Source organism: Heloderma suspectum, chromosome 4 (genome assembly GCF_057233095.1).
Source record: "Heloderma suspectum isolate Gila_16-S chromosome 4, 16-S_ref, whole genome shotgun sequence".
Classification (NCBI taxonomy): Eukaryota; Metazoa; Chordata; class Lepidosauria; order Squamata; family Helodermatidae; genus Heloderma; species Heloderma suspectum.
In genome coordinates, this window is record NC_139461.1 from 315,844,515 (window position 1) to 315,872,373 (window position 27,859).

The 27,859-nt window shown below is 55.0% G+C and overlaps 1 protein-coding gene across 1 annotated transcript; it reads right to left on the reverse strand.

Moving 5' to 3' along the window:
* Positions 1-368: 368 nt before the first annotated feature.
* On the reverse strand, positions 369-27,768 carry LOC146349139 (protein-glutamine gamma-glutamyltransferase E-like). The gene is made up of 15 exons (XM_084851861.1): positions 27,640-27,768; positions 26,092-26,208; positions 25,609-25,756; positions 23,513-23,791; positions 22,810-23,052; positions 12,180-12,298; positions 10,394-10,522; positions 10,100-10,280; positions 9,855-9,990; positions 7,875-7,978; positions 7,549-7,791; positions 3,653-3,964; positions 2,799-2,956; positions 1,050-1,174; positions 369-602 (listed from the first exon to the last, which is right to left on the reverse strand). Exons 1-15 carry the CDS (start codon positions 27,766-27,768, stop codon positions 443-445), a joined length of 2,583 nt encoding a protein of 860 aa, XP_084707987.1. The 3' UTR covers positions 369-442.
* Between the last annotated feature and the right edge of the window lie 91 nt (positions 27,769-27,859).

The following is a 27,859-nucleotide window of genomic DNA, read 5'->3' on the forward strand; positions in this document are numbered from 1 at the left end:
TGGTGCACCTCAACCAGGAACAGGAAGCGCCGCTCATGAATGCCCCTCTCCCTCAAGTTGCGTGGGGGGGGGCTTGGGGGCCGAATAGATTGTGCAAAGAGCACTTGGCTCCGTGCCTTGGGTAGCCCCGAGTGCCTTCCCTGGCTGGGCCGAACGCTCACGGACAGGCTCCGGAACAGACTGAGCTGGGAAGAGCTGGAACTCTGCCCGACTTCTGATTGGGGGTTGAGGGAGATTGTCCCGGAAGGCAGCACGAGATCACCCAAGGGGAAGGAGGAAGCCCCCCGCGCCCCTCTGAGATGTGCTTCTGCCTGCCCCGCCTCTCCAGGAGCTTCGGGCCAAGCGTGCCAACAGACGCCGCCACGGTTCTGCTTAGGGTGATGCTTTTAATGGTCGTGCACGAACAGGCCAGCGAGCCCTCACGCCCCCCCCCCCCCCCGAATTACAGGGAGCCGGCGGAGGCCACGTCCACCAGCACGAAGCCCTTGACGTGCTGGAACTTGTTGCACGAGAAGTCCACCTGCAGCTGCATGGCGCCCGTGCTGCGAGGCGTGAATTCGAAGTAGATCCTCGATTTCTCCCCGGGCGCCAGTCCCGCCACACTGAAACGAGAGGGGCCATGAGGGACGCGGGCTGCAAGAGCGCGGGCGGCCGGGGGCCGGCAGGCAGAGCGGCAGCTCCGCCGGCTCGCGGAGGCAGCAGCCGGGAGCCGGGGCCGCGCCTGCGGCTGCGCGCCGGGCCTCGCAAAGGCTGGCGAGGAGCGCGCCGCGCGCCGGCGGCTTTCACGCGGGGGCGGCCCTCGCGCCCCGCTCCGCCGGCCGGCCGCTCATGGCGCCGAGGAAGGCCGGCGCCTCGCTCCGCCGGCCGGCCGGCCGCCAGGGTCGCCGCGCCGCCCCGCAAGCCGCGGCGCCTCGCGCAGGGGCAGTCCCGCCCCGCGCCGGGAACGCTCCCTCCGCCGCCTCCGCGAGGCCGCCCCGCGCCCCGCGCCCCGCCGCCCGCGGCTGCCTGGCGCTCCTGCTCGGCGGGGCCCCTCCCGCGGCCCCGCTCACTTGATCCTGACGGCCTGGCCCAGGGCCGTCACCAGCAGCACGCAGTCCTCCACCGGCTCCGGCAGCGGGTTGGCGTAGGAGATCTCGGCGGTGGCCGGCCTGTTGGCGACGACGCTCGCGGGCAGCTGCAGCGGGGAGAAGAGGCCGCTCAGCCCGCCCGGCCGCCGGCGCCAGCTCGGGCGGCGGCGGCTCCCGCCCGTTCGCGGAGAGGCCCGGCCCCGCGCAGGCCCCTCGCGGGAGCGCCGCCGCCCGGCGGGCGCTCCGCTCTCCTCGGGCCCGGGCCCCGCGCCGCCCCCCGCCGCTCCGCTTGGGCCGTGCAGCCGCCGCGCCGGTGGCCGCTTCCCCGCAAGCAGCGGGCGTGGGCCAGCCGGACTTGGACCGGGACCACGGCAGGGCAAAGGGCTCGCCCCGCCTCCGCCCGCGCCGCGGCCCCGATCCAGCTCCACGGATGGGGCGCCGCAGAGGTGGGTCATGCCCGTCGGGCTTGGCCCTCGCCTCGCCGTGCAGGCCGTCGCCCGCGGCTGTCGGCCTCCGGGATGGATCTCGCTCCTCCGGGGGCCCCTCCCAGCAGGCCCCCGCTGAGCCGCCGCGCTGCGGGAGGGGCTCGCGATGCCAGAGTGCGGGGAGCAGGGGTTGGAGGAGACGCCGGCGGGCGGGCAGGGGTTGGGCTGGCACCCCTAGGCCTGGCGCGGGCTTTGGGGCTCAGCCCTACTTCGGGGAGCAGGGCTAGCAAAGACCCCCGAATTAGGCGCCGACGTCGACAACGACCATGGCCACAGGGCGCGACAGCGAGCCCAGCGCGGCCTGGAGGGCAGGAAGCGCGGCGCCTGCTGGAGCCCCCTCTGACCCGCAGCCCCAGGCGCCCGAAGGCGCCTCCCTCGGCCGCCCGGATGAACGAGCGGGAGAGCGCGAGCCAGGCGGCCGAGGCAGCGGCAGCTGGCCCGCAGAGGCGCTTCGGCGCCCTCAGTGGCCTGTGACCCACAGTCGGCCAAGGTACTATCGTGACGTTGAGTGTTTTAAGGTATTGACGTGCTGCTGTTTCTGCAAGATTTCATAGCCTCAGATCATTTTCTAGAGAACTGTCTGAAGTTACAAAAATTTGCAAACTTGCAATTTGCAAACAGTGGCTACAGATGTAACTGAGACTAACAGTGCAAGCCTATCGATCTCTACTCAGAAGTAAGCCCCACTGAGGTCTGTGGGCTTACTTTCAGGTGAGTAGATGTAGGATTGAAGCCTTAGTTCCTTTTCCAGTCTCCCTGATGAAGAGTGCTGTGTACTGAGAAGCGTGGGTTTTTCCACATAACTAAGCCACCAGTATAAGATGGCACGTAACCTATTTTGGATTTCTTAAAACAACTAAGTGCCATAACTGGGGCAGGATATCACCCAGGACTTTGGCTTGACTGCGCTCAAGGTGGGCTTGTTGAATACAGAAACCTGCTTAAAATGAGTTCCCAGATGCTGCTATTGCTGGTTGGGGGAGGGGGGAGGGGAGGGCACGCCCTGACACGTGGTGATGCAGAAGCAGGCCACGCCAGGAAGAGCCGCATAGGCGGGGCAAGGCTTCCCTGACCCGCATGGAACAGGCGCGCAAATAACTTGGTGAGAGTTCCACACTGGGGACGCCACATGCCGGGGGGGGGGGGGGTATCCAGAGGTCAGTGGCCATGTCAGCTTCCCAGATTCTTGGCTGCATGGAGCCTCCAGGAAGGGGACACATGGAGGGCCAGGGAAGGAGCCTGTTACCGAGATGGAGATATTTGGGCTCTCCAAGGTGATGGCCTTTTCCACCAGCAGCTTTACTCCCTCCAAGACATCACACAAGGCAGTCACCAGGAGCTTCTTGTCGTCCGTCAGGGATGTCCCGTAGTGGGTGTACGCAATGCGCAGTGGAATGTGCTTCTCTGGAAGTCAGAGGAGGGGGGAAAGACAGGCATGGACCTGGCTTGGAAGCAGCCTGCCTGCCCCGGCTTGGCTCCAGAGCATCACCCCTTCACTGCTTGCAGAAGGGAAGCTACTGCCTGGCCAGTCTGGGGACCCCACCCCACCTCTGCAATGCCGCCTGCAGCGGATGGCTGGGCAGCGTAGCCGAGTGGACAGGCAGCCTGGGCATTCTGGCTGGCTGCACACCAGGGCTCCTCCCTTGCTTCCTGCTCCAGTTGCCCTCCCCTTCTGGCCCAGCACTGCTGCCGTCTCCTGCCCTGCTCTGGACCCTGATTCATGCCACTCCGCCCTGGCAGTTGGCTGCCCCCTTGAAGTGATGTTGTGGTCTGCATCTGAGAGGCTCACATCTGGGCACTGCACTCGCCCACCTGGCCCAAGAATGTGTGGCTTTGTGAAGGGGGCTGGGAGTTAATGAGAGCAGAGACCCCTTCACATGTGCCCAAACCTCATCTGGGCCATTTGCACTTCCCCCGCTGTGCTCTATTTTTCTGCAGGCTGTGGGCCCGCTGCCTTGCAAAACGTGGCCACGCCGGGTGTGCTCCGGGAAGGGCAGCCATGTAACCCATAGGCAGTATGGCTGTGGGCCCAGCATGCGTGTATGCACCCCCTCTTTCCCCAGAAGTATTTCCTGAGACGTCGCTGTGAGCATGGGCTACCTTCTTTTGAGCCAAGGCTGACAGTGGTTGCTTCCTTCAGGATCTCTTTGACAGCTGTCCGTGTGTACAGGACGCTGGACACGCTGATGTTCACCGTAACTGTCTTTGGTGCCGTGGATAAATTGGCGAGGGTGAGGACCAGGTCGATGTCTTTGCCCAGCACCGGCGGCTGGGACAGCCTGAACTTCCCAAAGATCTCTGGGTGTGTAATTAATTCTGAAGCGGTTGCATCGGAGGTGCTGGACCGTCTCGTGGTGGTGCCAGCCATCTCGGTGCAAGCCTTTCTATACACATTTCTTTCCTCAGCAGAGCCTGTGTAGAAAGACAGACAGACAGACAGACAGACTCATGCACTGGCTGCCAAATGCAGGCCTCGGCCTTCTCTGCAACTCCTCAGATGTTACAGAGCTGCGCGCTTGTGGCCGTTTCCCGCCTGCTGCCCTGTGGGTTTGTGAGGAGCACCGGCAGGAGAAGTGGTGCAGAAAACCGAGCGACTGCTGGTGGTGGCTGTCTGGGCTGCTAAAAGTATTTGCTCAGATGACTGGTCAAATGCTGGCCAAATGCCCTAAAACATTGGCCGACCCTCTCTGCAGCCCATCTCCTTGAAACAACTGGCTCCCAAACACCCATGTGTCCACAGTTCCAGCAACCCCTTTGGATCGCAGCAAAGGGGCCGCCCCTCCGCTCTGCTCCCCCAGAAGCGTCCTCGGCTCACGCCTCACAGAAGCGGCAGCCTCGTGTCTTCCATTCAATTCCGCCAGCTGCTGTTTGCTCCAGCCGTGACTCCAGATTCCCTACCTCCCTTCCCGGGCACTTTGCAGAGCAAGATCATGGAGGGCAGGAGAGGCGAGGCCTGCAGGAAGCGCGGCCCAGCTGGGTTCATAGGGGACAGTCCTGGGGGGCTCCAGAGATGGAGGGGGGCTCCTAGCACTACCAATCCACAGGGATTGTGGAGCTATTCCATCTTCCCCTGCTTAATGGCTTTTTCAGGTAGGAAAAAAGACGGAAGAAGTGGTAGGAAAACACGGGCAGGTTCCAAGTGGAAGACAACGTCATATGGCGCCCCATCACATGCCGTGTTTGGGGCAGGGTGAACAGGGTGCAACAGAAGCCCCTTCTGCTGGAAGCTGCCCCTTTGGGCCCGAATGCCTTGTCCCACTGTGGACCCTGTGTGTGCTCCCAAAGCCCTCACCTCATGAGGCGACGCTTGTGGGGAAGGCTGTGCCACAGGAAGGCAGGAGACGGCTGGGCAACATTCATTAGTCAATCATCGACTTCCCACCACAGCCCAGGACCAGGTCCACTTCCAGGTCACAACAAAGCTGCACTGTCCTCCTTGACTGGGTGGAGCCATTCTGCCTGTGTCTGAGCACAGGCACAGGCTGGACTGCACTGGTGCCAGGGGCTGGCTGGCAGCGGGGGCCGGGCCGGGCCGGACCAGGCGGCCTCCTAGTCAGGCCTCAGAAGGCAGCACCAGGGCGCCCCGGCATTTATGGGCGTGGAAACATCTTGCTCGTGATATCATAAGAAACACCAATGGGGGTCCGACTCAAAACGGTTGGCGCCAGATTCCCACGGGCGTGCCGAGGACCCACAGTTCCACTTGCTGGTCTTGACTGCAGAAGCAGGATGCTGGGCCACTAGCCAGGACCAATTAAGGGCAACTCCAGCTGTTGGCCTCCCTGGTAATGGCAGCCAAAGACCTGGCAGCAAACGGCGTGCTGTGCTGCAGCCTCTTGCCGCCACAGAAGCCTGCATGTGCTCATTACATGTATATCCAGGGGAGGCCTCCAGGCAGGGCCCCACACACCCCTTTATATGCACAGCAGTCTTGCCATGTAGTGACTGCCCAAAGTCAACCTAGGGGGGAGCTGGCCCTGGCTCTCCCGGGCCACCGCTCTCATCTCCCTGTTCTTGGGGTGGGGGGTGCCGCTTGAGCTGCCAATACCGGTTATGCGAGGTGGCTGCTGCCCCCACCACGTGGCACGCCCATTCTGCTGGGCCTTTTGAGAGGGGCACAATGGTCAGCTCAGCTGACATCTGGCTTGCCAGTGGAGGTGTGTCTGCCCAGCCAGCTGGAACAGCACAAAGTCTGGACAAGCCACAAGGCGACAGGTTTGCTGGGAGGGAGAGCTGGGTTTGGACAGCAAATGGAGGGGGCGGGCGGGAGGGAGGACGATGGTCATCTGACAGAAGCTCCACGGAGGCTTCGAAAGTGCCAGCGTTTGGAGTTGGGAAGTCAGCCAATTACCGGCGCTTCCTTATGGTGCTGGAACGTGGCACTGCCACGTTCCAGCGCCCCACCAGCAGCTGCAAAGTTGTGTGTGTCAGGATGTGTGGGGCGTCGGCGTGTACAAGGGACCATACAGAGCCAAACTACGAACATGCGGAGGAGCTCTGCCTTCCTTCCACAGAGTCAGTCCATCAGCATCCACTTAGCTCAGGACCACTGTGCCACCTGGAAGGTCGTGGGGGTGGGGATCTTTCCCTGCCCTGCTGCTCCCAGAGATCTTTTCAGCTGGATCTCCAGGGCCAGGGATTGAGCCTGGGACCTTCCGCACACGTGCTCTGCATACACTCCTCCTCCACCACCTCCGGGCCAGGGATCTTCTCCCTCTCTCGGCAGCTTAACACATTTCACCCATTTATTTATATTTATGAGCCCTACAGCTGAAGCTCTCAGGGAGACACAGATAATGAAAACGAGCAAAGTGTGGCTATCAGCCAGGAATAACGATGCAAATAGGGTGCACTTTTGCATTGTCGATGGAAGGAGGAGCACAGACATCAAGGCTGCAGTGTGGGACGTGAGTGGAGCCTCAAACCTCCAGCCAACGTCGGCAAGTGCGCAGGGCATGTCCTAAGCACTTGCTGGTTTCTGGACAGGAGGACCAAGTTGTGATTGGCCAAAGATCAGAGCAAAGTGGACTCACCTGCACCAGCAGACTGCCTCCAACCTGGGACAGCCAGATGCCCCCAAGGAGTTCCCTAAAACATCTGATAGAGACAGCCATGCCCCGTCGGTGTTTGCCACCAACATCTGGTATTTATTTATTTATTTATTGCACGTGTATCCCACCTTTCTGCCAAAAGGGGCGCTCATACTGCATCTGAAGGACATGGAAGGTCCATTTCACTATCCCCCATAAAAGCCACCGACAGGTGGCTTCCTCCTCCTCCTCCATGAATTTGTCTAACCTTAAAAAGAAACTCTTTAAGCTAGTGACCACCACATCTTCTTATGGCAAGGAATTCCATAGCTTCATGAGGCCTGTCTGATGAAGCTCTTTCATTCTTTGTTCTAGAATTGAAAGAGATCAGGGCGGGGAGAGGTTGAAGGAGAGACATACACATAGAGACAGACTGATTTCCCTCTAAACTCCCTTTCCATATCCATCCATAGCCCACGGTTCTGCCATGTTACTCCTTGTTCTAAGCTAACATGCTTCAAGATCTCGGGCCTTTCTTTGGAAGGGAGAGTCGCTCCTTCCTCCCTGCGATGATCTTAGCCGCCCTGACCTGCACCTTCATGATGTTCTTTTGGAAATGGGACTGTATGCAGGCCTTGCTTTCTAGCATGGCTGCAGGGATCCTATTCTGGGTGGCCACAGCCAGTTCAGACCCCTCAGCACCTCTGGGAAGTTGTCCCACAGTGCATCACCTTGCAGGCGTTGGTTTATCCTCCGTTGCATCCACCATTGCGCTAGCCCATCTGGAGAGGGCATTGTGCATTCCTGGGCAGCAGGTCCCCACCTGGCCCTGTCTGCTGACTCTTGCACCTCCAAGAGACGCTTGCAGGCCTGTCCTGGAGCATCTCGCAAGAGCCTACACAGCTCAGACATGAAAACCACCAGCAGGAATGTAGCTCCAAGGCAAAAGGGCAGCCAGTGACTTACCTTCTGGGAACTTGTAACTATTGGTGACATCGACGCGGTAATTGCTGCCCACAGCTTTGGTACTGATGGCTGTGCCGATGGATGAAGTGTCACAATACACTCGAACACGACTCCCATCACCATAGACAACCCACCGGTTGATGTCTGCATTCACCTCAGTGAACACAAAGGCTGTGTCATAGTTCAGCCTCACATCCCCTTGCTTGACGGCCAGGACAGAGGCTGGGCCGCACTGGTAGATCCCTGGAAGGAGAGCAGAACGCATGCGGCCATTGCGCTGGAGGCTGGCCCGGCCCTCCCAGCAAAGGAGCTGCATGAGGCCTTACCTTGGCTTTGCTCCTGCGGTGTCGAATCAATCACTTGCCACCCCCCATACGCTGTCCCCAGGTCTCTTCGAATGAACCAGCCCTCGTTCCAGACGTGGTAATCCCTGAAGAGGACAAGGGATGGAGGTTATGCAAAGGCAAGAGCCCGGCACTGGGAGGCTCAGTCCAGAGCTGGCGGTCCTTTCCTGAGGTCACTTCTCCACAAAACTAGCCATGTGTGTAGATGGAGAACCAACAGGCCGAGCTCATGGGGAGACACGGTTATCCAGCGGGGGGCTGGAGTGCGGCTGAGCAGCCAGGGACACAGGGCACTCTTGCTTCTGGCGGCATTCGCAAGAGCACTGAGCCAAGGATGTGGCCCCTGAGCCCAAAGGGACAAGGGAAAAGGCCTCTACGGGCCTGGACGTCTTGGCACCAAAAAGCGGCTCAGTCATTTGCAGGGCCTTCCGCCCAGCCTGCTCTGGCAGGTCACAAAGCAGTGTGTGCCAGGAGCTTTCGGGGGCTGTTGGGGCCTTTTCTTTATGAACCCTGTGACAGCTTTTTGCTGAAGCTCCACTTCGAGCAAACCATTATATAAGACTCAACATCCTGCCCCCAAAGCAGAGTGATTGGAGAGCCCCTAACCTTTTCCCTCTGATTAGAAAGTAGATCTGACTGCCCCCGCTCCTCTTCCTCTCCCCCCACCCCCTCTGGCATTTCCCATAGATGGAAAAGCAGAAGGAGCTCGCTCTTTCTTTGCAGACACGGTGCCTGCCTTTCTGCAGCCCTCCAAAGTACCGAATCACTCCGAAAGCTTTGGGAAGACCCAGATTAGAGTCTGGTCACGTCAGCGGGAATTCTGCTTTGCCTTGGGGAGCCACAGGATCTTTCCAACATGGCCCAATTCGAGTTGAGATTCGGGGTTTGGCCAAACCCAATGCACATCCCTAGTCTCTGGGGAGTGGGAAGGATCAGGTCCTGGAGGCTGATCTTTCGGGCTGGGAAAGGCAGCTGTCCACGTCAGGCACACGAATCGGCATCAGAATATCCTCTTAGCAGGAGTTTTTTTCTGCTTCTCCTGGAATTTAGCTTTGTTGTTGTTGTTGTTGTTCAGCTTACTGGTGTTTTATTTGTAATTATGATGTACGTATTTTTTGTTCTTTGTATTTTTATGATGGGGTTGTAATTGGTGAGATGGCCAGATGCCAAAGAGGACAAGGCTCCTGCTTTTTAATAGGAAGGAATTTCAGCAGTGTTGCTTGCATTGCCTCCTCGCACAACCTGCAATGGTGCAGGGGACCTGCTGTCCTCTTTTGCACCTGGCCACCCTATTATTAGCTACCCCAGGGGGCTGCGTGGAGGGAAAGGCAGAGTAAAAATATTGTAAAAAATAAAATGAATGATGTTCCAGGTCTGATAACGGGCTAACCAAGACTGAGTAATTCAGGTCATTCCCTCGCTGATCTTGTAGCTGATGGACCAGAGGCTGAATTGAGCATAATCAAATGGGCAGCTGCTTGTCTTGGCCACCAACACCTCGTTCTCTGGGAAAGTGACTCCACATCCAAAGTGGTCAAAAGGGAAAAGCAGCACCTCGGGCGGAGTGTTCTCCTCCTCCTAAGAGTCAGATGGAGGAGTGCCAGATCTATTGTTGCCTGAATTCTAAAGCAAAAGGGTGACTAGATAAAATCTGGCACTCTGCTTATATTTCTTCCATGTAGCTGCCCTTCCTACAGGGGCTGGGGTGACCCCCAAAGCCAAAGACACACAAAATGTACATTGACACAAATAAAAACTGCCACTTATCTACTCATACTTCTGGTGAAGGAAGGTGGCTCCTTCTTCCAAAATCATTGGAATTTCCTTTGTCTTCAAGTTCTCAGGGGGGACTTGGCTGGTTCTGATGGCACTGGTCTGTCGTAATTCCTTGAAGTGTTCTGGCCCGGCCCAGCCACCCACCCCAGCCACCCACCTGCTAGTGGCTGAGCAAGCTGTAGTTACCAAACAGAGTCTTGTCCTATCTTGAGGCTCTTCCCTGAGGGGTCATAGTATTTATCAATGCTGAGGTTCCTGTCTGCATCGTGAGCAGAATTGAAATTTGTGATCAAGCGAGTTGGTATCCCCAGACATCTCAGAACTGAAAGAGAGAGAAACAGACAGGTGTGGCTGGGCTCTGCCGGGTATCGCCCGGTTCCTCCCATCCCCGCTGGCATCCGGACTTCCACACAGTGCTGTGGCAAGCATACCTGTGCCGGCCACCCCTGCGAAGACCCAGCACTGGCCGTACTGGACAGGCCTGTAGTTGCCCTGTGACCACTTCCTGAGGATGGCCACGCTTCCATCCCACCGGGAGGGGTTCTCATGGTGAGAAAACTCCTCGCTCCACTTGCCCTCCAGCACTCCGTTGTCATTGTCATTGCCGTTGACCTAAAGTGTGAGGGACTCGATGAGTGAGCAGAAGGAGGGCTGAGGCCTGGGCAGTCTCGTCAGGCCATCTGGGGCCTTTGCAGAGCCCTTGTGCATAGCTGGCTTGGTCTTACCATGGAGCTGACCACGCGGCCCACATATCTTGGGTCACTTCTGCGGGACGTGTCACCAGCCGGGTCCTGGCGGTGGTAGAGGCTCAGATCGAGAAGCAGAAGACAGATGTCGAGGATGCTCTCTTGAAACTGTAAGCAAGCAAGGCAGCCCTCCTCAGTGCCGGAAGGCAAAGGGTCCTCCCCGCCCCCCTCCTTTGCAGAGCCAGCTGAGGCCCCCATCAACACTGGGACCAGGAGGTGGAGCGAGATCCAAACGATCTGTAGCACTGCCAATGGGCAAGTCCGCTGCTCTGCGCCTAGCATTTGCCCCTCATTGGCTCTGCACATTCCAGGGGCTCTCCCTGGGAGACAGACGGGGAATCTCATCCAGGCATGACAGAGGTGGCCCCAGAGAGCGGCGGCCCCGCGTTCTGACAGGCGCTGTCTGCGTGCCAGCCCTGTTCCTGTCCTGAGGGCACAAACAAGGCCATGCTCGCAGGCTGCCTCAGAGCCCTCCCATTGTATCTTGAGCCGCCTGAGCTGGCTCTGCGCCACACGAAAATGGGAGCAGTGGGATTTGGGCCTTATCTTGCCCTTGCAGAGGCAGGAGCCTGTCCTTCGGGAGGCACATTGCAGTCCCAGGCCAGACACAGCTCCACAATGCTCTCCTGGGGTTTGGCCGCTCCTCCAGTTAGACCAAACCTTGCACAGGCACAGCCGGTCGCTGCATGGAGGTATGCAGCTAACAAGGTCTTGTGGCACGTGCAGGACGAACACCTGTATGGCGGCACACGCTCTTGTGGATGGTGGCCCACTCCGTCAGGCGCACGAGCTACAAGTACAGATGCGCATGCGGTTGGGCAGGGGAGGGGGGATTCTCAACACTGAGGTCAGAGGGAATGGACAGGTGGACAGGACAGACAGTGAGCTTCATGTTGGCAGCAGCTGTTCACAAAACAGGCGTCGGGTGGTAACACAGGCAGCCTTGCATTGGTGAGCTGATCAGAACAAAACAAAACACTCCCTATTCCCATTCAGGCCACAGGGCATAGAGCTGGACTTCTTGATGAATTGTAGCTGAGGTGTTTTGCACTGGAATCTGTCTCTGAAGTTCCTTTCTTCAAGAATGGCCGCCTCAAGGTGAAAGAGCGTCCAGGGAAGCTAAAGTGTTTTTGATTATCACCATTGCTGATGTCAGAATTGTATCTCTCTATTCGTGTGTGTGTGTGTGTGTGTCTCGCTCTCGCTCTGTGTGTGTGTGTGTGTGTGTGTATGCACACTTGTAACTCAGGAGATTAGATGCTTCAAGCATCTAATGAAGTGGACACCAGTCCACAAAAGCTTCTGCCATAATAAATGGCTAAGGCCTTAAGAAGCTGCAGCCTAACTTGCCCCCCCCCCCCAAGATACAGGAATGGCTCAGAAGACAGCGCCCTCACTGAACTCGTCATGGCCCTGAAATTATTCATTTTCCAGCCCTGCCTATTGTGTTTCTACTCCTATAAGCATTTTCACTGCTTGAAAAATCCAGTGGAGGGAGACGCCGCCCCGCCCCCCAGCAGCAACACTCCCTCTTCTGGCTGGTGCCACGGCCAAGACTGACCTCTCCGTGCGGGAGCTCCAGTGCTGTGACAGTGAAACCTGCTCTGCAGTCCTTGGGGGGTCCTGTAGCCCCCAGGCCTGTCATACCCCACAGCAGAGGCTGCAGTCTTTGCCCGCAGGCCGTTTCAGCCCATAGCAGTCAATGGGGCTAAGAAGCCCAGCAGGATGGAGGACTGCGGCACCCACCAGGACATTCAGCACTGACCTGGCCGAAGTACCATCCTCGCGCTTCGATGTAGTTGGCGTTTCCCACGAAGATGACCCCATTTTCATTCAGAACATACTCTTGCCGCTCAGCCTCATTTTCTATGTGGACAAGGTCCCCTGTTGGACAGAAAGTGGCCGTTGGGAGGCGCTGCGCCAACCTTGTGGCAAAGACGGACTGGGCCCTGGCAAACCAGGCAGCAAACACACACACCTGCCTGGCTCTCAGCCTCTTGCATCGCGCCACATGCCCAGCCTGCAGCACGCCCATCTGCAGGCGCAGGAAAAGAGGAGGCACCTGGCAAGCCAGGCGACGGCTGAGCCGTTGGCAGAGTCAGCGGTTTGGGGCAAGCATGGCCCTAGAGACAGCGACCACAAGGAATAGGCGTGATATGGCTTCATTTATGTGGATTTCTGTCCAGATAACATCTATACTGTAGTGTGGGAGTGGGTGTGCATGTGAAACATAGCATGAGCATAGGAACAGCAGACAAGCTGTAGAGGGTTCAGAGGAGGGCAACGGAGATGATCAGGGGACTGGAAACAAAGCCCTACAAGGACAGACTGAAAGAATGGGGCATGTTGAGCCTTGAGAAGAGAAGACTGAGGGGAGACATGATAGCGCTCTTCAAGTACTTGAAAGGCTATCACAGCAAGAAAGGCCAGGATCTCTTCTCCATCATCCCAGAGTGCAGGACACAGAATCAAGGGCTCAAGTGACAGGAAGCCAGATTCTGACTGAACATCAGGAAAAACATCCTGACTGCTAGAGCAATACGACAATGGAACCGATTCCCTAGGGAGGTGGTGGGCTCTCTCACACTGGAGGCATTCAAGATGAAGCTGGACAGCCACCTGTCAGGGATGCTCTGTGGATTCCTGCACTGAGCAGGGGGTTGGACTCGCTGGTCTTGTAGGCCTTTTCCAACCCTGCTATTCTATGATTCTATGATTGAACATTTGTGACTTATTGTTGTGTAAACTGGCTTTTCTGTGAAGTTTAGTGTACAGTTCTGAACTGTTACTTGGAAAAAGCTTGCTTTACTGATTAGATCATTTTTGCCTACATGAGAGTGAGCAAGAGGCTGAAGGTCAGTCAAACAGAGGCGATGAAACCCAGGCCTACAACAAGAAGAGAAGACTGGTAGTAGTGGGAGACTCCATGCTGTGTGGGATCGAGACCCAAGTATGTCGCGAAGACCCATGGACTTGCCAGGTATGTTGTCTCCTGCGAGGACAAATTAGAGACATGCCTGAAAGGTTGCCGGCACTCATAAAGCCCACTGACAGGTATCCCTTTCTTCTCATCCATGTGGGAACAAATGATACTGCCAAGCGGAGTTACGAAGAAATCACGTCAGACTTTGAAGCTTTGGGAAGGAAACTCAAGAACTTTGGGGCCCAGATAGTTTTCTCATCCATCCTTCCAGTAGTTAGAAGAGGGATAGAAAGGGAACGAAAAATACTCCGGGTGAATGACTGGCTATGAAGGTGGTGCCGACGAGAGAGATTTGGATTCTTGGACCAAGGGCTATACTTCCTGGAAGATGGAATGGGTTGCACCTCAAAAAGGATGGGAAGAATGTGTTTGGCCACAGCATGAAGAACTTCATCAGGAGGGCTTTAAACTGAATCCTACGGGGAAGGGAGATGTAATGTTGGGGGTAACAATGGACGTAGGCGCATGCACTGCAATGTAGAGAACAGCTCTGATAGCGCCCAATAATAGTCTTCAGACACATGTAGGAAGAAAGCCAGACTATGAAGCACATGGTCTTCGATGTCTATATATTATATACTATATATTTTGATGTCTATATACTAAAGTCCAGAGTATGGGTAACAAACAGAACGAACTTGAACTCTTAATGCAGGAGGGAAATTATGACTTGATAGGTATAACTGAGACTTGGTGGGATGACTCTCATGGCTGGAATACAGCAACTGAAGGATATAACTTGTTCGAAAAGAACAGGAGGAACAGAAAGGGAGGTGGGGTTGCACTGTATGTAAAAAATACATATCTCTGCACAGAAATACAGGAGGAGGAGCTTGGTAGACCCACCAAGAGCATCTGGATCAAAATAAATGGAGCAAAGAATAAAAGGAACCTGGTGGTCAGTGTCTACTACCGGCCTCCCAACCAAGGAGAAGACGAGGATGAAACTTTTGAAAAGCAAATAGCCAATGTTTTAAGGAAGCATGATGTAGTAGTAATGGGGGACAAATTCTGCAAAACATGGCCCCTCCAGGAAATGCCTGACTTGTGTGGCGGATAACTTCCTCCTACAGAAAGTAGAGGAAGGAACTAGAGGATCGGCTATCCTTGACTTGATCCTAACCAACAGAGATGAGTTAGTGGATCAAGTACCAGTTACAGGAACTCTGGGGGAAAGCAACCATGTTGCACTTGAGTTCTTGGTTCTAAGGGAAGCAAGAGCCGAGTGTAGTCAAACGCGTACCCTGGATTTTAGGAAAGCTGGTTTTAATACACTCAGAACAATAATCAGTAAGGTCCCATGGCAAGCGACGCTAATGAGAAAAGGAGTCCAAGATGGGTGGGAGCCTTTAAAAAAGGAAATTCTCAAGGCACAATCACAAACAATTCCAACAAGAGGAAAAGCTGGAAGACAACAGAAGCCTGTTTCCCGCCTCCCAGCTGAGCAGAGCAGAGCAGAGCAGAGCAGAGCAAGCTGCTCCAGCTGGTCCAGGGACTACAGAAGCACTGTATGTGCAAAATACATATCTCTGCACAGAAATACAGGAGGATGAGCTTGGTAGCCCCATCGAGAGCATCTGGATCAAATTAAATGCAGCAAAGAATAAAAGGAACCTGGTGGTCGGAGTCTACTACCGGCCACCCAACCAAGGAGAAGACGAGGATGAAAATTTTGAAAAGCAAATAGCCAATGTGTCAAGGAAGCATGATGTAGTAGTAATGGGGACTTCAATTTCTTCCCAAGCAAAGGAAGAGTACAGGCAGGTAGCACAGAATTGCAGGGATGGTGTCAGGAAGGCTAAAGCTGAGAACGAGCTGAGGTTAGCGAGGGATGCCAAAAACAACGAAAAGGCCTTCTTCAGCTATGTGCATAGTAAAAGACAGAGGAAAGAAATGGTGGTTCAGCTATTAAATAAGGATGGCTAAATGATAACAGATGACAAAGAAAAGGCAGAGGTGCTCAATTCCTACTTTGGCTCAGTCTTCTCCCAAAAGAGGGTCTATGACCCCCCTGGCAAAGGCGAAGTACAGATTGAAGGGGCAGGATTGCAGCTTGAGATCGATAGGCATATGGTCAAGGAACACCTCATTACTTTTAATGAGTTCAAATCTCCAGGGCCAGATGAACTGCATTCTAGAGTAATAAAGGAACTGGCAGAAGAATTCTCAGAACCGCTGTCTATTCTCTTTGAGCAATCATGGAGGACGGGGGAAGTGCCAGATGACTGGAGGAGGGCTCATGTTGTCCCTATCTTCAAAAAGGGTAAAAAGGAAGAACCTGGGAACTACAGACCAGTCAGTCTGACATTATAGAATCATAGAATCATGGAATAGTAGGGTTGGAAGGGGCCTAGAAGGCCATCGAGTCCAACCCCCTGCTCAGTGCAGGAATCCAAGTCAGAGCATCCCTGACAAATGGCTGTCCAGAGTCGTCTTGAAGGCCTCCAGTGTGGGAGAGCCCACCACCTCCCCAGGTAATTGGTTCCATTCTCGTATTGCTCTTACAGTCAGGAAGTTTTTCCTGATGTTCAGCCGGAATCTGGCTTCCTGTAACTTGAGCCCATTATTCCATGTCCTGCACTCTGGGGTGATCTGGAAGCACCTTGACAACAATGCTGTGATCTCTTCTTGATCATCCCATTGTGCAGGACATGGAATAATGGGCTCAAGTTACAGGAAGCCAGATTGGAGGAGGAGGTGCAGGGAATGCTGATCACATTTGGAGATGACACCAAATTGGGTGGGATAGCTAATACTTTGGAAGACAGAAACAAAATTCAAAGTGATCTGGATAGACTGGAGCGCTGGGCAGAAAACAACAGAATGACATTTCAGAGGGATAAATGCCAAGTTCTGCACCTAGGAAAAACAAACCAAATGCACAGTTACAAGATGGGGGATACGTGGCTCAACAACACTACAAGCGAGAAAGATCTTGGAATTGTTGTCGATCACAAGCTGACTATGAGCCAACAATGTGATGTGGCTGCAAAAAAGGCCAATGCTCTTTTGGGCTGCATTAATAGAAGCATAGCTTCCAAATCCCGGGAAGTACTAGTTCCCCTCTGCTCAGCACTGGTTAGGCCTCATCTGGACTACTGTGTCCAGTTCTGGGCACCACACTTGAAGAAGGATGCAGACAAACTGGAGAGCGTTCAGAGGAGGGCAACAAAGATGATCAGGGTACTGGAAACAAAGCCCTATGAAGAGAGACTGAAAGAGCTGGGCATGTTTAGCCTTGAGAAGAGAAGACTGAGGGGAGATATGATAGCGCTCTTCAAGTACTTGAAAGGTTGTCACAGAGAAGAAGGCCAGGATCTCTTCTTGATCATCCCAGAATGCAGGACACGGAATAATGGGCTCAAGTGACAGGAAGCCAGATTCCGGCTGAATATCAGGAAAAACATCCTGACTGTAAGAGCAATACGACAATGGAACCAATTCCCTGGGGAGGCGGTGGGCTCTCCCACACTGGAGGCCTTCAAGACGAGGCTGGACAGCCATCTGTCAGGGATGCTCTGACTTGGAATCCTGCACTGAGCAGGGGGTTGGACTCGATGGCCTTGTAGGCCCCTTCCAACCTTACTATTCTATGATTCTATGATTCTAAGCCAATGTGGCTTCACAAAAACCTTGGGATGACCTGAAAACAAAAAAGGACACACATAGGAAGTGGAAAGAAGGCCAAGTAACAAAGGAAGAGTCCGGGCCGGTAGCACAGAATTGCAGGGATGGCATCAGGAAGGATAAAGCTGAGAATGAGCTGGGGCTAGCGAGGGATGCTAAAAACAACAAAAAGGCTTTCTTCAGCTACGTGCATAGTAAAAGATAGAGGAAAGAAATGGTTGTTCAGCTATTAAATAAGGATGGCAAAACGACAACAGATGACAACGAAAAGGCAGAGGTGCTCAATTCCTACTTTGGCTCAGTCTTCTCCCAAAAGAGGGTCTATGACCCCCCTGGCAAAGGCGAAGTACAGGCTGAAGGGGCAGGATAGCAGCTTGAGATCGATAGGCATATGGTCAAGGAACAACTCATTACTTTGAATGAGTTCAAATCTCCAGGGCCAGATGAACTGCATCCTAGAGTAATAAAGGAACTGGCAGAAGAATTCTCAGAACTGCTGTCTATTCTTTCTGAGAAATCATGGAGGACGGGGGAAGTGCCAGATGACTGGAGGAGGGCTAACGTTGTCCTTTCTTCAAAAAGGGTAAAAAGGAGGAACCTGGGAACTACAGACCAGTCAGTCTGACATCCATCCCTGGGAAAATTCTGGAGCAGATGATAAAGCAATCCATCTGGAAGCACCTTGAAAACCATGCCGTGATTACTCGAAGCCAACATGGATTTGTCAAAAACAAATCCTGCCAGACAAATCTGATCTCATTTTTGGATCAAGTCACCTCCCTTGTAGACCGTGGGAATGCTGTAGACATCATATACCTCAACTTCAGCAAAGCTTTCGACAAAGTGCCCCTTGACATCCTGATGAGCAAACGAGCTCAAAGTGGGCTAGATGAAACAATGATCCAGTGGATCCACAGTTGGCTACAGAATCGGACTCAGAGAGTGCTTATCAATGGGACCTTCTCAAACTGGGGAGAGGTAACGAGTGGGGTACCGCAGGGCTCAGTCCTGGGCCCAGTGCTCTTCCACATTTTTATAAATGACTTGGAGGAGGAGGTGCAGGGAATGCTGATCAAATTTGCAGATGACACCAAATTGGGCGGGATAGCTAATACTTAGGAAGACAGAAACAAAATTCAAAGTGATCTGGATAGACTGGAGCGCTGGGCAGAAAAATACAGAATGACATTTCAGAGGGATAAATGCCAAGTTCTGCACCTAGGAAAAACAAACCAAATGCACACTTACAAGATGGGGGATACGTGGCTCAACAACACTTCAAGCGAGAAAGATCTTGGAATTGTTGTTGATCACAAGCTGAATATGAGCCAACAATTTGATGTGGCTGCAAAAAAGGCCAATGCTCTTTTGGGCTGCATTAATAGAAGCATAGCTTCCAAATCCCGGGAAGTACTAGTTCCCCTCTGCTCAGCACTGGTTAGGCCTCATCTGGACTACTGTGTCCAGTTCTGGGCACCACACTTTAAGAAGGATGAAGACAAACTGGAGAGGGTTCAGAGGACGATGGAAACAAAGCCCTATGAAGAAAGACTGAAAGAACTGGGCCTGTTTAGCCTTGAGAAGAGAAGACTGAGGGGAGATATGATAGCGCTCTTCAAGTACTTGAAAGGTTGTCACAGAGAAGAAGGCCAGGATGTCTTCTCGATCATCCCAGAGTGCAGGACACGGAATCACAGGCTCAAGTTACAGGAAGCCAGATTACGGCTGAACATTGGGAAAAAGTTCCTGACTGTTAGAGCAATACGACAATGGACCCCATTCCCTGGGGAGGTGGTGGGCTCTCCCACACTGGAGGCCTTCAAGACGAGGCTGGACAGCCATCTGTCAGGGATGCTCTGACTTGGATTCCTGCACTGAGCAGGGGGTTGGACTCGATCGCCTTGTAGGCCCCTTCCATCCCTACTATTCTATGATTCTATTCTACGCCCTTGTCAGTTTAGGGCAGATGTGGGTGGGTTCTTGTGTAGATACCAGCTGCGGGCATTTGGAGATGGTGCGGACTCCAGAGACTGGAGGGACTCTCCTAGTGGGCTGGGGCAGGGAGCGTTCGGCCTACCATGATCCCTACGGCTGACGGGGCCAGGGAGGTCGTGTGGGCGGCTTCCCTGCTGAGCAGTGCAAAGGAGTCTGGGGGAAAAGGGGCACATCCTGCCCTGGTTGTTTTGGTGGGGTGGCTATAAGGAGGCCAAGCATACCTTAGGAAGAGGGAGCAGCCACTGCCCACTGCTGGGAGCCGCTTCTTCCCATGTGCACCTGGATGCCCTACCTGCTCTTCCCAGCTGGGCACAGGCTGCTGGGTTTCCTCTTCCTTCCCCCCATGAGCTCTGTCACAGCGCTGGGCTGCCCCATGCCAAGTGGTGGAGGAGGCCTCCTCCGTTTCCGTTGGAAAGGCGTGCTATCGTTGCAGAGCCCTTGGGGTGAAGTCGGGGCCTCATCAGGTGGCACAACTTAATCCTGCCTGCAGGATTTGGCCATTTGGGGCAGGGGCTTTGGTGTCTACTCAGTGACTTGCACTCAGTGAGGGGCAAGCTGGCACTCACTCCACACTGTTTTCCCCTGGAGAGCCTGGGAGCAATGCATGCGCTTGCTCCTGGCCATCTCTATGCCAGCCTGAACTCTTGCATGTAAACGGGGCTTTCTGCTTCTGTTTAAAATGAAGGATCACAACGACTCCCTTTTTCACCTGCTTCCTTCCCCCCCCCCATTCCCCCTCTTTCTCCCCGTATCTGAGGCTTTCTTCACAAGGAGCTTTTATCCTGCGATTGAGATGGATCCCTCACAGAAATTTGCGGTCTCTTTACATGATGCGGTCACCCGGCCGTGATCCTCCAGGGCATCTCCTGCACTAAATGTCCTTTGTTCCGTTTTTAAATAGATCGCAGATAATGAGCTATCAAATTACCCCATTGTGTTCCACTTCAGTTTCCTCCTTGAAAAGAGTAGAAGCAGCAAGAAGAGGAGCGAGATCAATGAAAGAAGAATGAGATCAATGAGCTGGGGAGAGGTAACGAGCGGGGAGTGGGGCCTCAGTCCTGGGCCCAGTGCTCTTCAACGTTTCTATTAATGACTTGGAGGAGGAGGTGCAGGGAATGCTGATCAAATTTGCAGATGACACAACATTGGGCGGGATAGCTAATACCCTGGAAGACAGAAACAGAATTCAAAGTGATCTGGATAGACTGGAGTGCTGGGCAGAAAACAACAGAATGACATTTCATAGGGATAAATGCCAAATTCTGCACCTAGGAACAAGAAACCAAATGCACAGTTACAAGACGGGGGATACGTGGCTCAACAACACTACAAGCGAGAAGGATCTTGGCATTGTTGTAGATCACAAGCTGAATATGAGCCAACAGTGTGATGTGGCTGCAAAAAAGGCAAATGCTCTTTTGGGCTGCATTCATAGAAGCATCGCTTCCAAATCCTGGGAAGTACTAGTTCCCCTCTACTCAGCACTGGTTAGGCCTCATCTGGACTACTGTGTCCAGTTCTGGGCACCACACTTAAAAAGGATGAAGACAACCTGGAGAGGGTTCAGAGGAGGGCAACAAAGATGATCAGGGGACTGGAAACAAAGCCCTATGAAGAGAGACTGAAGGAACTGGGCATGTTTAGCCTTGTGAAGAGAAGACTGAGGGGAGATATGATAGCGCTCTTCAAGTACTTGAAAGGTTGTCACAGAGAAGAAGGCCAGGATCTCTTCTTGATCATCCCAGAGTGCAGGACACAGAATAATGGGCTCAAGTTACAGGAAGCCAGACTGAACAGGAAAAACTTCCTGGCTCTTAGAGCAATATGACAATAGAACCCATTCCCTAGGGAGGTGGTGGGCTCTCCCACACTGGAGGCATTCAAGAGGAGTCTGCACAGCTATCTGTCAAGGATGCTTTGACTTGGATTCCTGCATTGAGCAGGGGGTTGGACTCAATAGTCTTGTAGGCCCCTTCCAACCCTACTATTCTATGATTCTATGAAAGATCAGGGAAGACTCAGATACAGGGAGAAGGGGGGGAAGGGGAGGGGGAAAGGGAGGGGATGAAAGAGGGAGTTGTGATCCTGCATTTAAAACGGAAGCAGAAAGCCCCATTTTGAATGCAGAATTTTAGGCTGGTTTAGAGAGGCTCCGGGTGGCCCAAGCAGGAGACACCCTGGAGGGTCACGGCGTCATGTAAGGAGCCCACAGATTTCCATGAGGGAGCCATCTCAATCTCCGGACCAAAGCTCCGTGCGAAGAAAGCCCCTGTCTCAGCATCAGAAATGCAGGGAGCTGAGCATGCTTCCCACCTGCCTGCCTGCCTGGGACACGGTTCCCTTCCTGCTGCTGCTGCTACTTGGCAAGGAGAGTCCCAGAGCTGGAGGCAGAAACTCTGCTGCTGCTGCTGCTGCTGCTCTTTCTGCCTTCAGGGGTGGGTGTTAAAGTCTTAACAAGGGTCGCCTGCTGTGATGCGCTCCTTTCCGACACAGCCTTCCTCGCCACTTGGGGGTGCCAAGGGTGTTGCATCCTTCCAAGACGAGGCTGGCCAGGCGTGGGCTGGAATTGCTCCAGGTGCAGGAAGGAAGCAGGCTCTCGTACACCAGGGAGTTGTACTGGGAGATCCACTGGGCCCCTGCAGCGCTCTCATCGGACCAAGAGGCTGCAAAGTGAGCTGCCAGCCTCCTGCCAGGCGGCCCTGTGAGTCGCCGCGTCCTTTCCCCAGATCTGCCGATCTGCCGCCACAACAGGAAGCAGCCGCCGCAGCCACCCAGTTTGTAGAGCCCCCTGAGCCAACACACCTCTGAGCAAGCAAAAATCTGGCCTGTGGCCCAGCTGCGCGGCTCGCCTCCTTCTTTGAGCCAAGTTCCCATTTCAGCCCAGCCTGCGTGCTGAGGTTCTGCCAGCCAGAGGGATGACAACCGAGCTTCCCCAGGGGCTGCCCAGCACCCTCTCTTGCTGCCAGAGGAGGAGCCCAACAAGTCCTCGGGGCCTTGCAAGGCACAGGGTGCCGCCGCTGCTGCCAAGGCAGCCATAATGAACAAGACGAGGCTGGGCAGCTGTCTGTCGGGGATGCTCGGACTTGGATTCCTGCATTGAGCAGGGGTTGGACCTTGTAGGCCCCTTCCAGCCCTGCTATTCTGTGATTCTATGAACAGTAACGCGGTCAATGCCTCGGCAGGTGTGGCCCTTGAGCTGCCAGGTGGGGCCCTGTCTGGGACCCTGTCTGGGCTGTCCTGAGCTTGTGGGCGGTAACCAATCCGCTTTAGGAGGACTCCCCTTGCAGCTGCTGCACAGACTGGGAAGCAATGCTAAGAGAGGAAGAGCTCTGGCCGTGACCCAGGAAGCCATGGGAAGGGGCCTGCGGCAGGGAGCCATCCGGCAGCACAACTTGATCTCTCTGCAAAGACCTGTTTCCGTGGCCGCCCGCAGCACAACCAAGAGCTGTGGGAACACGCACCCAGGGGAAGGCTGGCGTTTTCCATGGAAGGCCTGGGGCCCTTCCAGATGAGGCTTTGATTCTGCAGCCTCACTGCCTCATTCATGGAACTTGGGGGAAGTCCAGATGACAATGACATCTTCGGTGTGGAGCCCTCCCATGTTTTCCTACCACTTTTCCCATCCTTTTTTCTTACCAGAAAAAGAGCTGCTAAGGAAGAAAGGGTGGGACAGCTGCAGGAGGCCTCCAGGTCATCTGTGGCAGGAGACCTCCCTCTGTCTGGAAGCACCCACCTCCCCTCACAAGGCAGTCATGCAGTGGCGGGCGTGACAGACACACGTGGTTCCTACCTGTGCACCAAGGGTTAAAGAGCAGAACAAACTGCCCCAGAAGCCGGGCCTGCACCTGGTTGCCACAGGTCACCTGCAGGCTCAGCTTGTAGCGCCCGATGGCAGCTGTGGAGGGGCTGGCGATGGAGAAGTTCACATAGTTGGAGTCACTGGATCTTTGGACCGCGCTCCAGGCATCTCCAAGCAGCGTGCTGGAGAGGGCAAACACAGCCCTGGTGTGGTGGGACTCCGAAGGGGCTGCCCCTGTTGGTCCGAACGGAGGCAAAGAAGGTGACACAATTGATCAGGGCAGCTTCTGATTTCAGCAGCAAGAGATGAGAAGACCCTGGCAGCCTCCAGTTATCCTGACTGCCCCACCCCCAGAGCATTGAGGCAGAGACTGGGGGCCATGCAGGGGCAGAGTGGTTCTCGGGCATGACGCTGGGGAGGGGGGGTGCCTGTGTGCCAGCCCCCCCTTGCCCCGCGCACAACCACGCCTGTGGTGGGTGCGCCTTGGCCTGTGGCTGCCACTGCCAGACAGATTCTGCCATAAGCACAACGCTGTGGACCGCCCTTCAGGGGCACTTTGAGACGGACAGGGCTACTGAGGCAGCCGCTACCGTGGGCTCCAGTCTGGAGCAAAGGGTTTGCCCTGCCACAGAGAAATGCACAGTGCCTTGGAAGAGGACGTGAGGGAGGCAAAGGAGGGGATGGAGGGCATTACCTGCCTCTGCTACAAAAGCAAGGGCCTCCCCTGGCTGAGGAGGCCTATTGAAGTACACGGTGAAGCCGAACATCTGCCCACGGCGGGCGATCAGCTCCGTGCTGGCAAAACGGTTGGTGTGATGCGCCTCCGCGTTCACTGGGATCTGCCAGCTGATGTGCGTTGGTGTCAGATCTAAGAAAGAACCACCACCACAACCACCATCCACAACAGGCACGCAGGAAGGAGGCCTGCCTGGCTCAGAGGGGCTGCCAGAGCCGACCCTGCTGCCCTCCAGCCCTTGGCCAGGAGGTGGAGCCGGAGGGCGTCACCGCCAAGGCCTCTCCTCCTCTCCAGGCCTTCCTGCAACCTGAGGGGGCTACCAGGGGGGTGCCACAGCGACCACGCCCCGTGGGACACTCACTCAATTGATGAGTGGACGGATGCCCCACCCTTCACTTCTTGGTTCTACAGGGCACCTTGTATCATTCAGTTAAATTAACCCCATAAAATACAAAAGCTTACAACAGAAATAAATCTGCAGATAAGGCAGCATAAAGCCACATCACACTCAGGACTCAAAGTGTTTTGTTCTTTTAATGATACAAATAAGGAAGGAGGCGCATGCGTCCATCGCAACATTTCCATTTAGAATAGGTGTGAGGGGAAGCCCCCGCCAGGGAACATTCCGCCCACTCCTCACAACTCCTGTCAAGGGGGAGGCCTTCTTGACAGAAGGAAGAAGAAAAATAGCCATCATCTGGCTAAGTATGTGCCTGTTGTTGATCCCCCTCCCTTGCTAAACTTAATTTTAGAAAAATTAATTAAAACATCGAATTAAAAATAACAGGGAAAGCCTTGACAGACTATACAGCTGAGTGAGTCCATCCATGTCCCTGGGAAATCGACCTGAAGCGCAAGAAGATCAAAAGTGCCCCAATACTGTATCAGGCCCAAGGGACCTCTCTCCTCCCACAGGGGCCACCCTGATGCCCCCAGGGAAGCCCACAAGCAGGAGAGGAGGCAACCCCCCCCCACTCCCTCTGCCCAGCACAGGCACTCAGTACCAGGTCCAAAGCAGGCCACGGGAAGAGGCCCTGGGGCTCCCTCCCCCAGAGAGGCTTGCCCACAACTTCTCCTCCTGGGCCTCTTCTGGCCATTGCACCAAGAGCCACAGCCAAATGGCCTGCTTTGCTCACAGGGGCTGGAGTGGACAGAGACCCTGGAGGTGTCTTGGGTGCGTGCGTGCGTGTGTGCATGCGTGTTGGCAGCATGCTAAAGGCAGGGACTTGACTGAGCCCAGGGCCATCCTCCAAGCATACCCAGAGGGCACATGCTCAAGCCACCCCCGGTTGGGCTGAGGCTCAGGGGGAGGCAGAGGCAGCTTCTCCATGGAGGGCTCCTGCTGTTTAGACCAGGACTCGGCAAATCTGACCATGAATAGGGAAGGTGGCAAGATGATGATTCATGAGAGGGAGAGAAAGGGAGGGAGGGAGGGAGAGATCAAGGGTGGAATTGGCCCTGGTGCAGAGGTGAGGCCAGGAAATGCTCTGATGTGTTGAAAGGAGGAAGCCTCTGGCAGGGAGAACCTGCTATAACGTTGGGGCCATGCAGGTGGGTCTCCCGGTGCCAGCAAAACAGTGTTTTGATACAGATTAAGTGCCAAGAGTGTGCTGGGTGTGCAGCTGTGCAGCTTCCTCCCGGCAGGACCAGAGGACTGTCTGTGGAAGAGCAAAGGTGATGGGGGGGGCATGCCTTGCTAAAGGAGTCCCATGGAGGAGCTGGGCTGGGAGGCTGACTGCAGCAAAAGTGGGGATGTCTTCCGGTGGAGTTGGGATGCTTATATTCTGTGTTTACATCTGCAAGAGAGCTTCGGCTATTGGGCGGTATAGAAATGAAATAAATAAATACATAAATAAATTTCTATCCTGCCTTTCTGCCAAAAATGACACTCAAAGCAGCTAACAATAAAATCCAGATTAGCAAAAACGTAATTAAAACAGCATAAAAATAAGTAAAAGCACAACAATAAAAAACATGCAACATATGCTGATGAGGTAGGAGGTCCGAGGAGGGATTTAAAGCAACGGGGGGGGGGGGGAGGCTGTTCCAGGCACCCAGACTGCTTGGGAGTGAGGTGCAGCCGTCCCCTCCTGCAGGAAGATGCTCCATCACTTGGGACACCCGAGATGGCTCGATCAGAAGGCTCCCACCCAGCACCCAGCATTGGCCACTGGCACCCTGACAGCAAAGCAGCTGCAGAGTCTGCGGGGAGGGGCAGGCCACTCCTGCCCACCCCGGGGAAGTCACAGTCCCTTCCTTGACAGGTGCAGGATAGATGGTGCCATTGCCCTCTTTGGGCCAATCCCTGCCTCTGGCATGTGGCCTTCCTTGGGGTTCTTAAGGTGCATAAGTTTGCTCCAATTCCACCAGCATTTAGAGCAAAATGTCCCCAGAGGGGAAGTCCACATGAAAGGCTGCCCCCCTCTTCCTCTCCCCTGCCCCCCCGCACACCCTTGCCAGGATTGCAGCGTGACCAGCACGCGACAGGGGGGAGGGCAAGGCTGGTGGAGGGGGGCTGCGCTTCCCCCCAGACTCACACTCCATCCTGGTGTCTTCTCTTCAGCACCGCCAGGGGCCTCTATTGCATGTTCCTCGCAGGGCTCCTGCTGTCCGCTGAGCTGGGTGTGATATGAGGCTGTCGCGGCTCCTGATCCCTACAAAAGTATCCAAGTGCAATTAGCCAGTTCCTATAATCTGTGGCTACGCAATGTCAATTTTCCTGTTCAAGGGGAGGTGCAGCCATGGGAGGAGAGCCATCCCTGTTTACTCAGAGGAAGTGCATTCTCTTGCATAGGGGTGACAGGCAAGCCTCCCTCCATGGAATTCCAAAGCAAAGAGTCAACCCCAAAGATGAGGAGAGAGGCGGGGAGGGAGAAGCTGCAGGAGGAAGTGGGCGTTTTGGAGGTTCCCATCTTGCCTGCTGCACAACCCCACCCAGACACATTTGCAGGTGTCTTCCTGCTGTCTCGTGTGCGTGCACCCTATTTGTCTCCTGCCCTTCCTCCAAGGATCCCAGGATGTTGCTCTTGATGCGACCCCATTTGCTCCTTGCCAAAGCCCTGCAAGGCAGGCCGGGCCAAGGCTGGTCTTTTCAGCACAGGGGCAGCTAGGCCATATCATGCTGCGCACCAGCCAAGACTGAGGGACAGACCCAGAGCCACCCAGTGGGCTTCCTGGCAGAGCAGGGAACCCTCAGAGGAGCCAGAGGGACCTTCCAGGTGAAGGGAGCCCCCTCACCCTGCCAACCAGATGGCTCTGCACACCTACTGCAGCTCTTCCTCCTCTGCGGATTTTCCACAGTAAGGAGAAGGGTGGAAGAAGTAGGGCAACACACGGGAGGGCTACAGACGGCAGATGACAACCTTGGGGGGCCCGTAAAGCCCTGCGAACGAAGCAGGGCTGTGCCGCTCTAACACCGCCTTGGGCTCCTTGAGGAGGAAAAAGGTGGGATATAAATGTAATAAGCAAGCAAGCAAGCAAACGCCTCGCCTGAAGGCACCTCCGCCCCTTTCGGAAGACCATCTTGCTTTGGCCTGTGGGGCACCCGCCCAAATGCATCGACCGCTGCCCCCCTCCATCTTTTCCGTGTCATGGACTTGAGGGAGCACCTCAGACAGCAGAGACCACCCTTCCCCTCAGATGAGCTGAACTGAGATTGCGCAAAATGGTGGTGTGTTTGTGGGAAGCGAAATACCTTTTCCTGTGCCTGTTTCATTCCTCTGACCTCTCCAGTGACCCTGGCTGGTTCTTTACAAGAATGCCTTCCAGGCTTTGGTTTTAAAAAATGTCAATGAGGAAAATGTGAACCTGCAGCATGTGCTTTCCTAGGGAAGATGTAGCTGAATCTAAATTGCCTTTAAGCCAGGCTCAAACCCAGCTGGTGAGATGGCCCGGGCCACTCTGGGCCATGCCGCCCTTCTAGGGCCCTGGAGCTTCCTCCGAAGTTCTCCACCTTGTGGAGGACCCCTTGGGCCCACAGGCCATATGTCTGACTTGGGGCCTTTCTCAGGCCCTTGTGATCATTTGTCCAACCAGAGGTTCAGTTCCTTTGTGTCAGTAACACCGCGGCGCTCCCTGGAGCTCACTCCTTCTTTTATTCTCTGGCTGTGAAGCTCCCCTCCCCACAGCATCAGGAGCAACCTCCACTCCCCCATTGCTCTGCCACTGGCTGCTCGCATCACCAGCGACAGGTGTGCACAGCCACCCCCTCCCATCTATTGCCAGGTATGGGAGAGACCAGGGAGCTGTCCCCACCCCACGTGTCTGTGTCAGAGAGCTCCCCGGGGCTCTCCCGCTCTGGCTTCC

Coding starts and splice junctions, on each gene's coding strand:
- LOC146349139 (XM_084851861.1), bottom strand. CDS start 27,768: ATGGGAGGGGGTGGCTGTGCACACCTGTCGCTGGTGATGCGAGCAGCC. Junction 26,209..27,639: donor GCCAGAGAATAAAAGAAGGA/GTGAGCTCCAGG, acceptor ATACTTTTGTAG/GGATCAGGAGCCGCGACAGC. Junction 2,957..3,652: donor CAGCCTTGGCTCAAAAGAAG/GTAGCCCATGCT, acceptor TCTGACTTCCAG/AGAAGCACATTCCACTGCGC.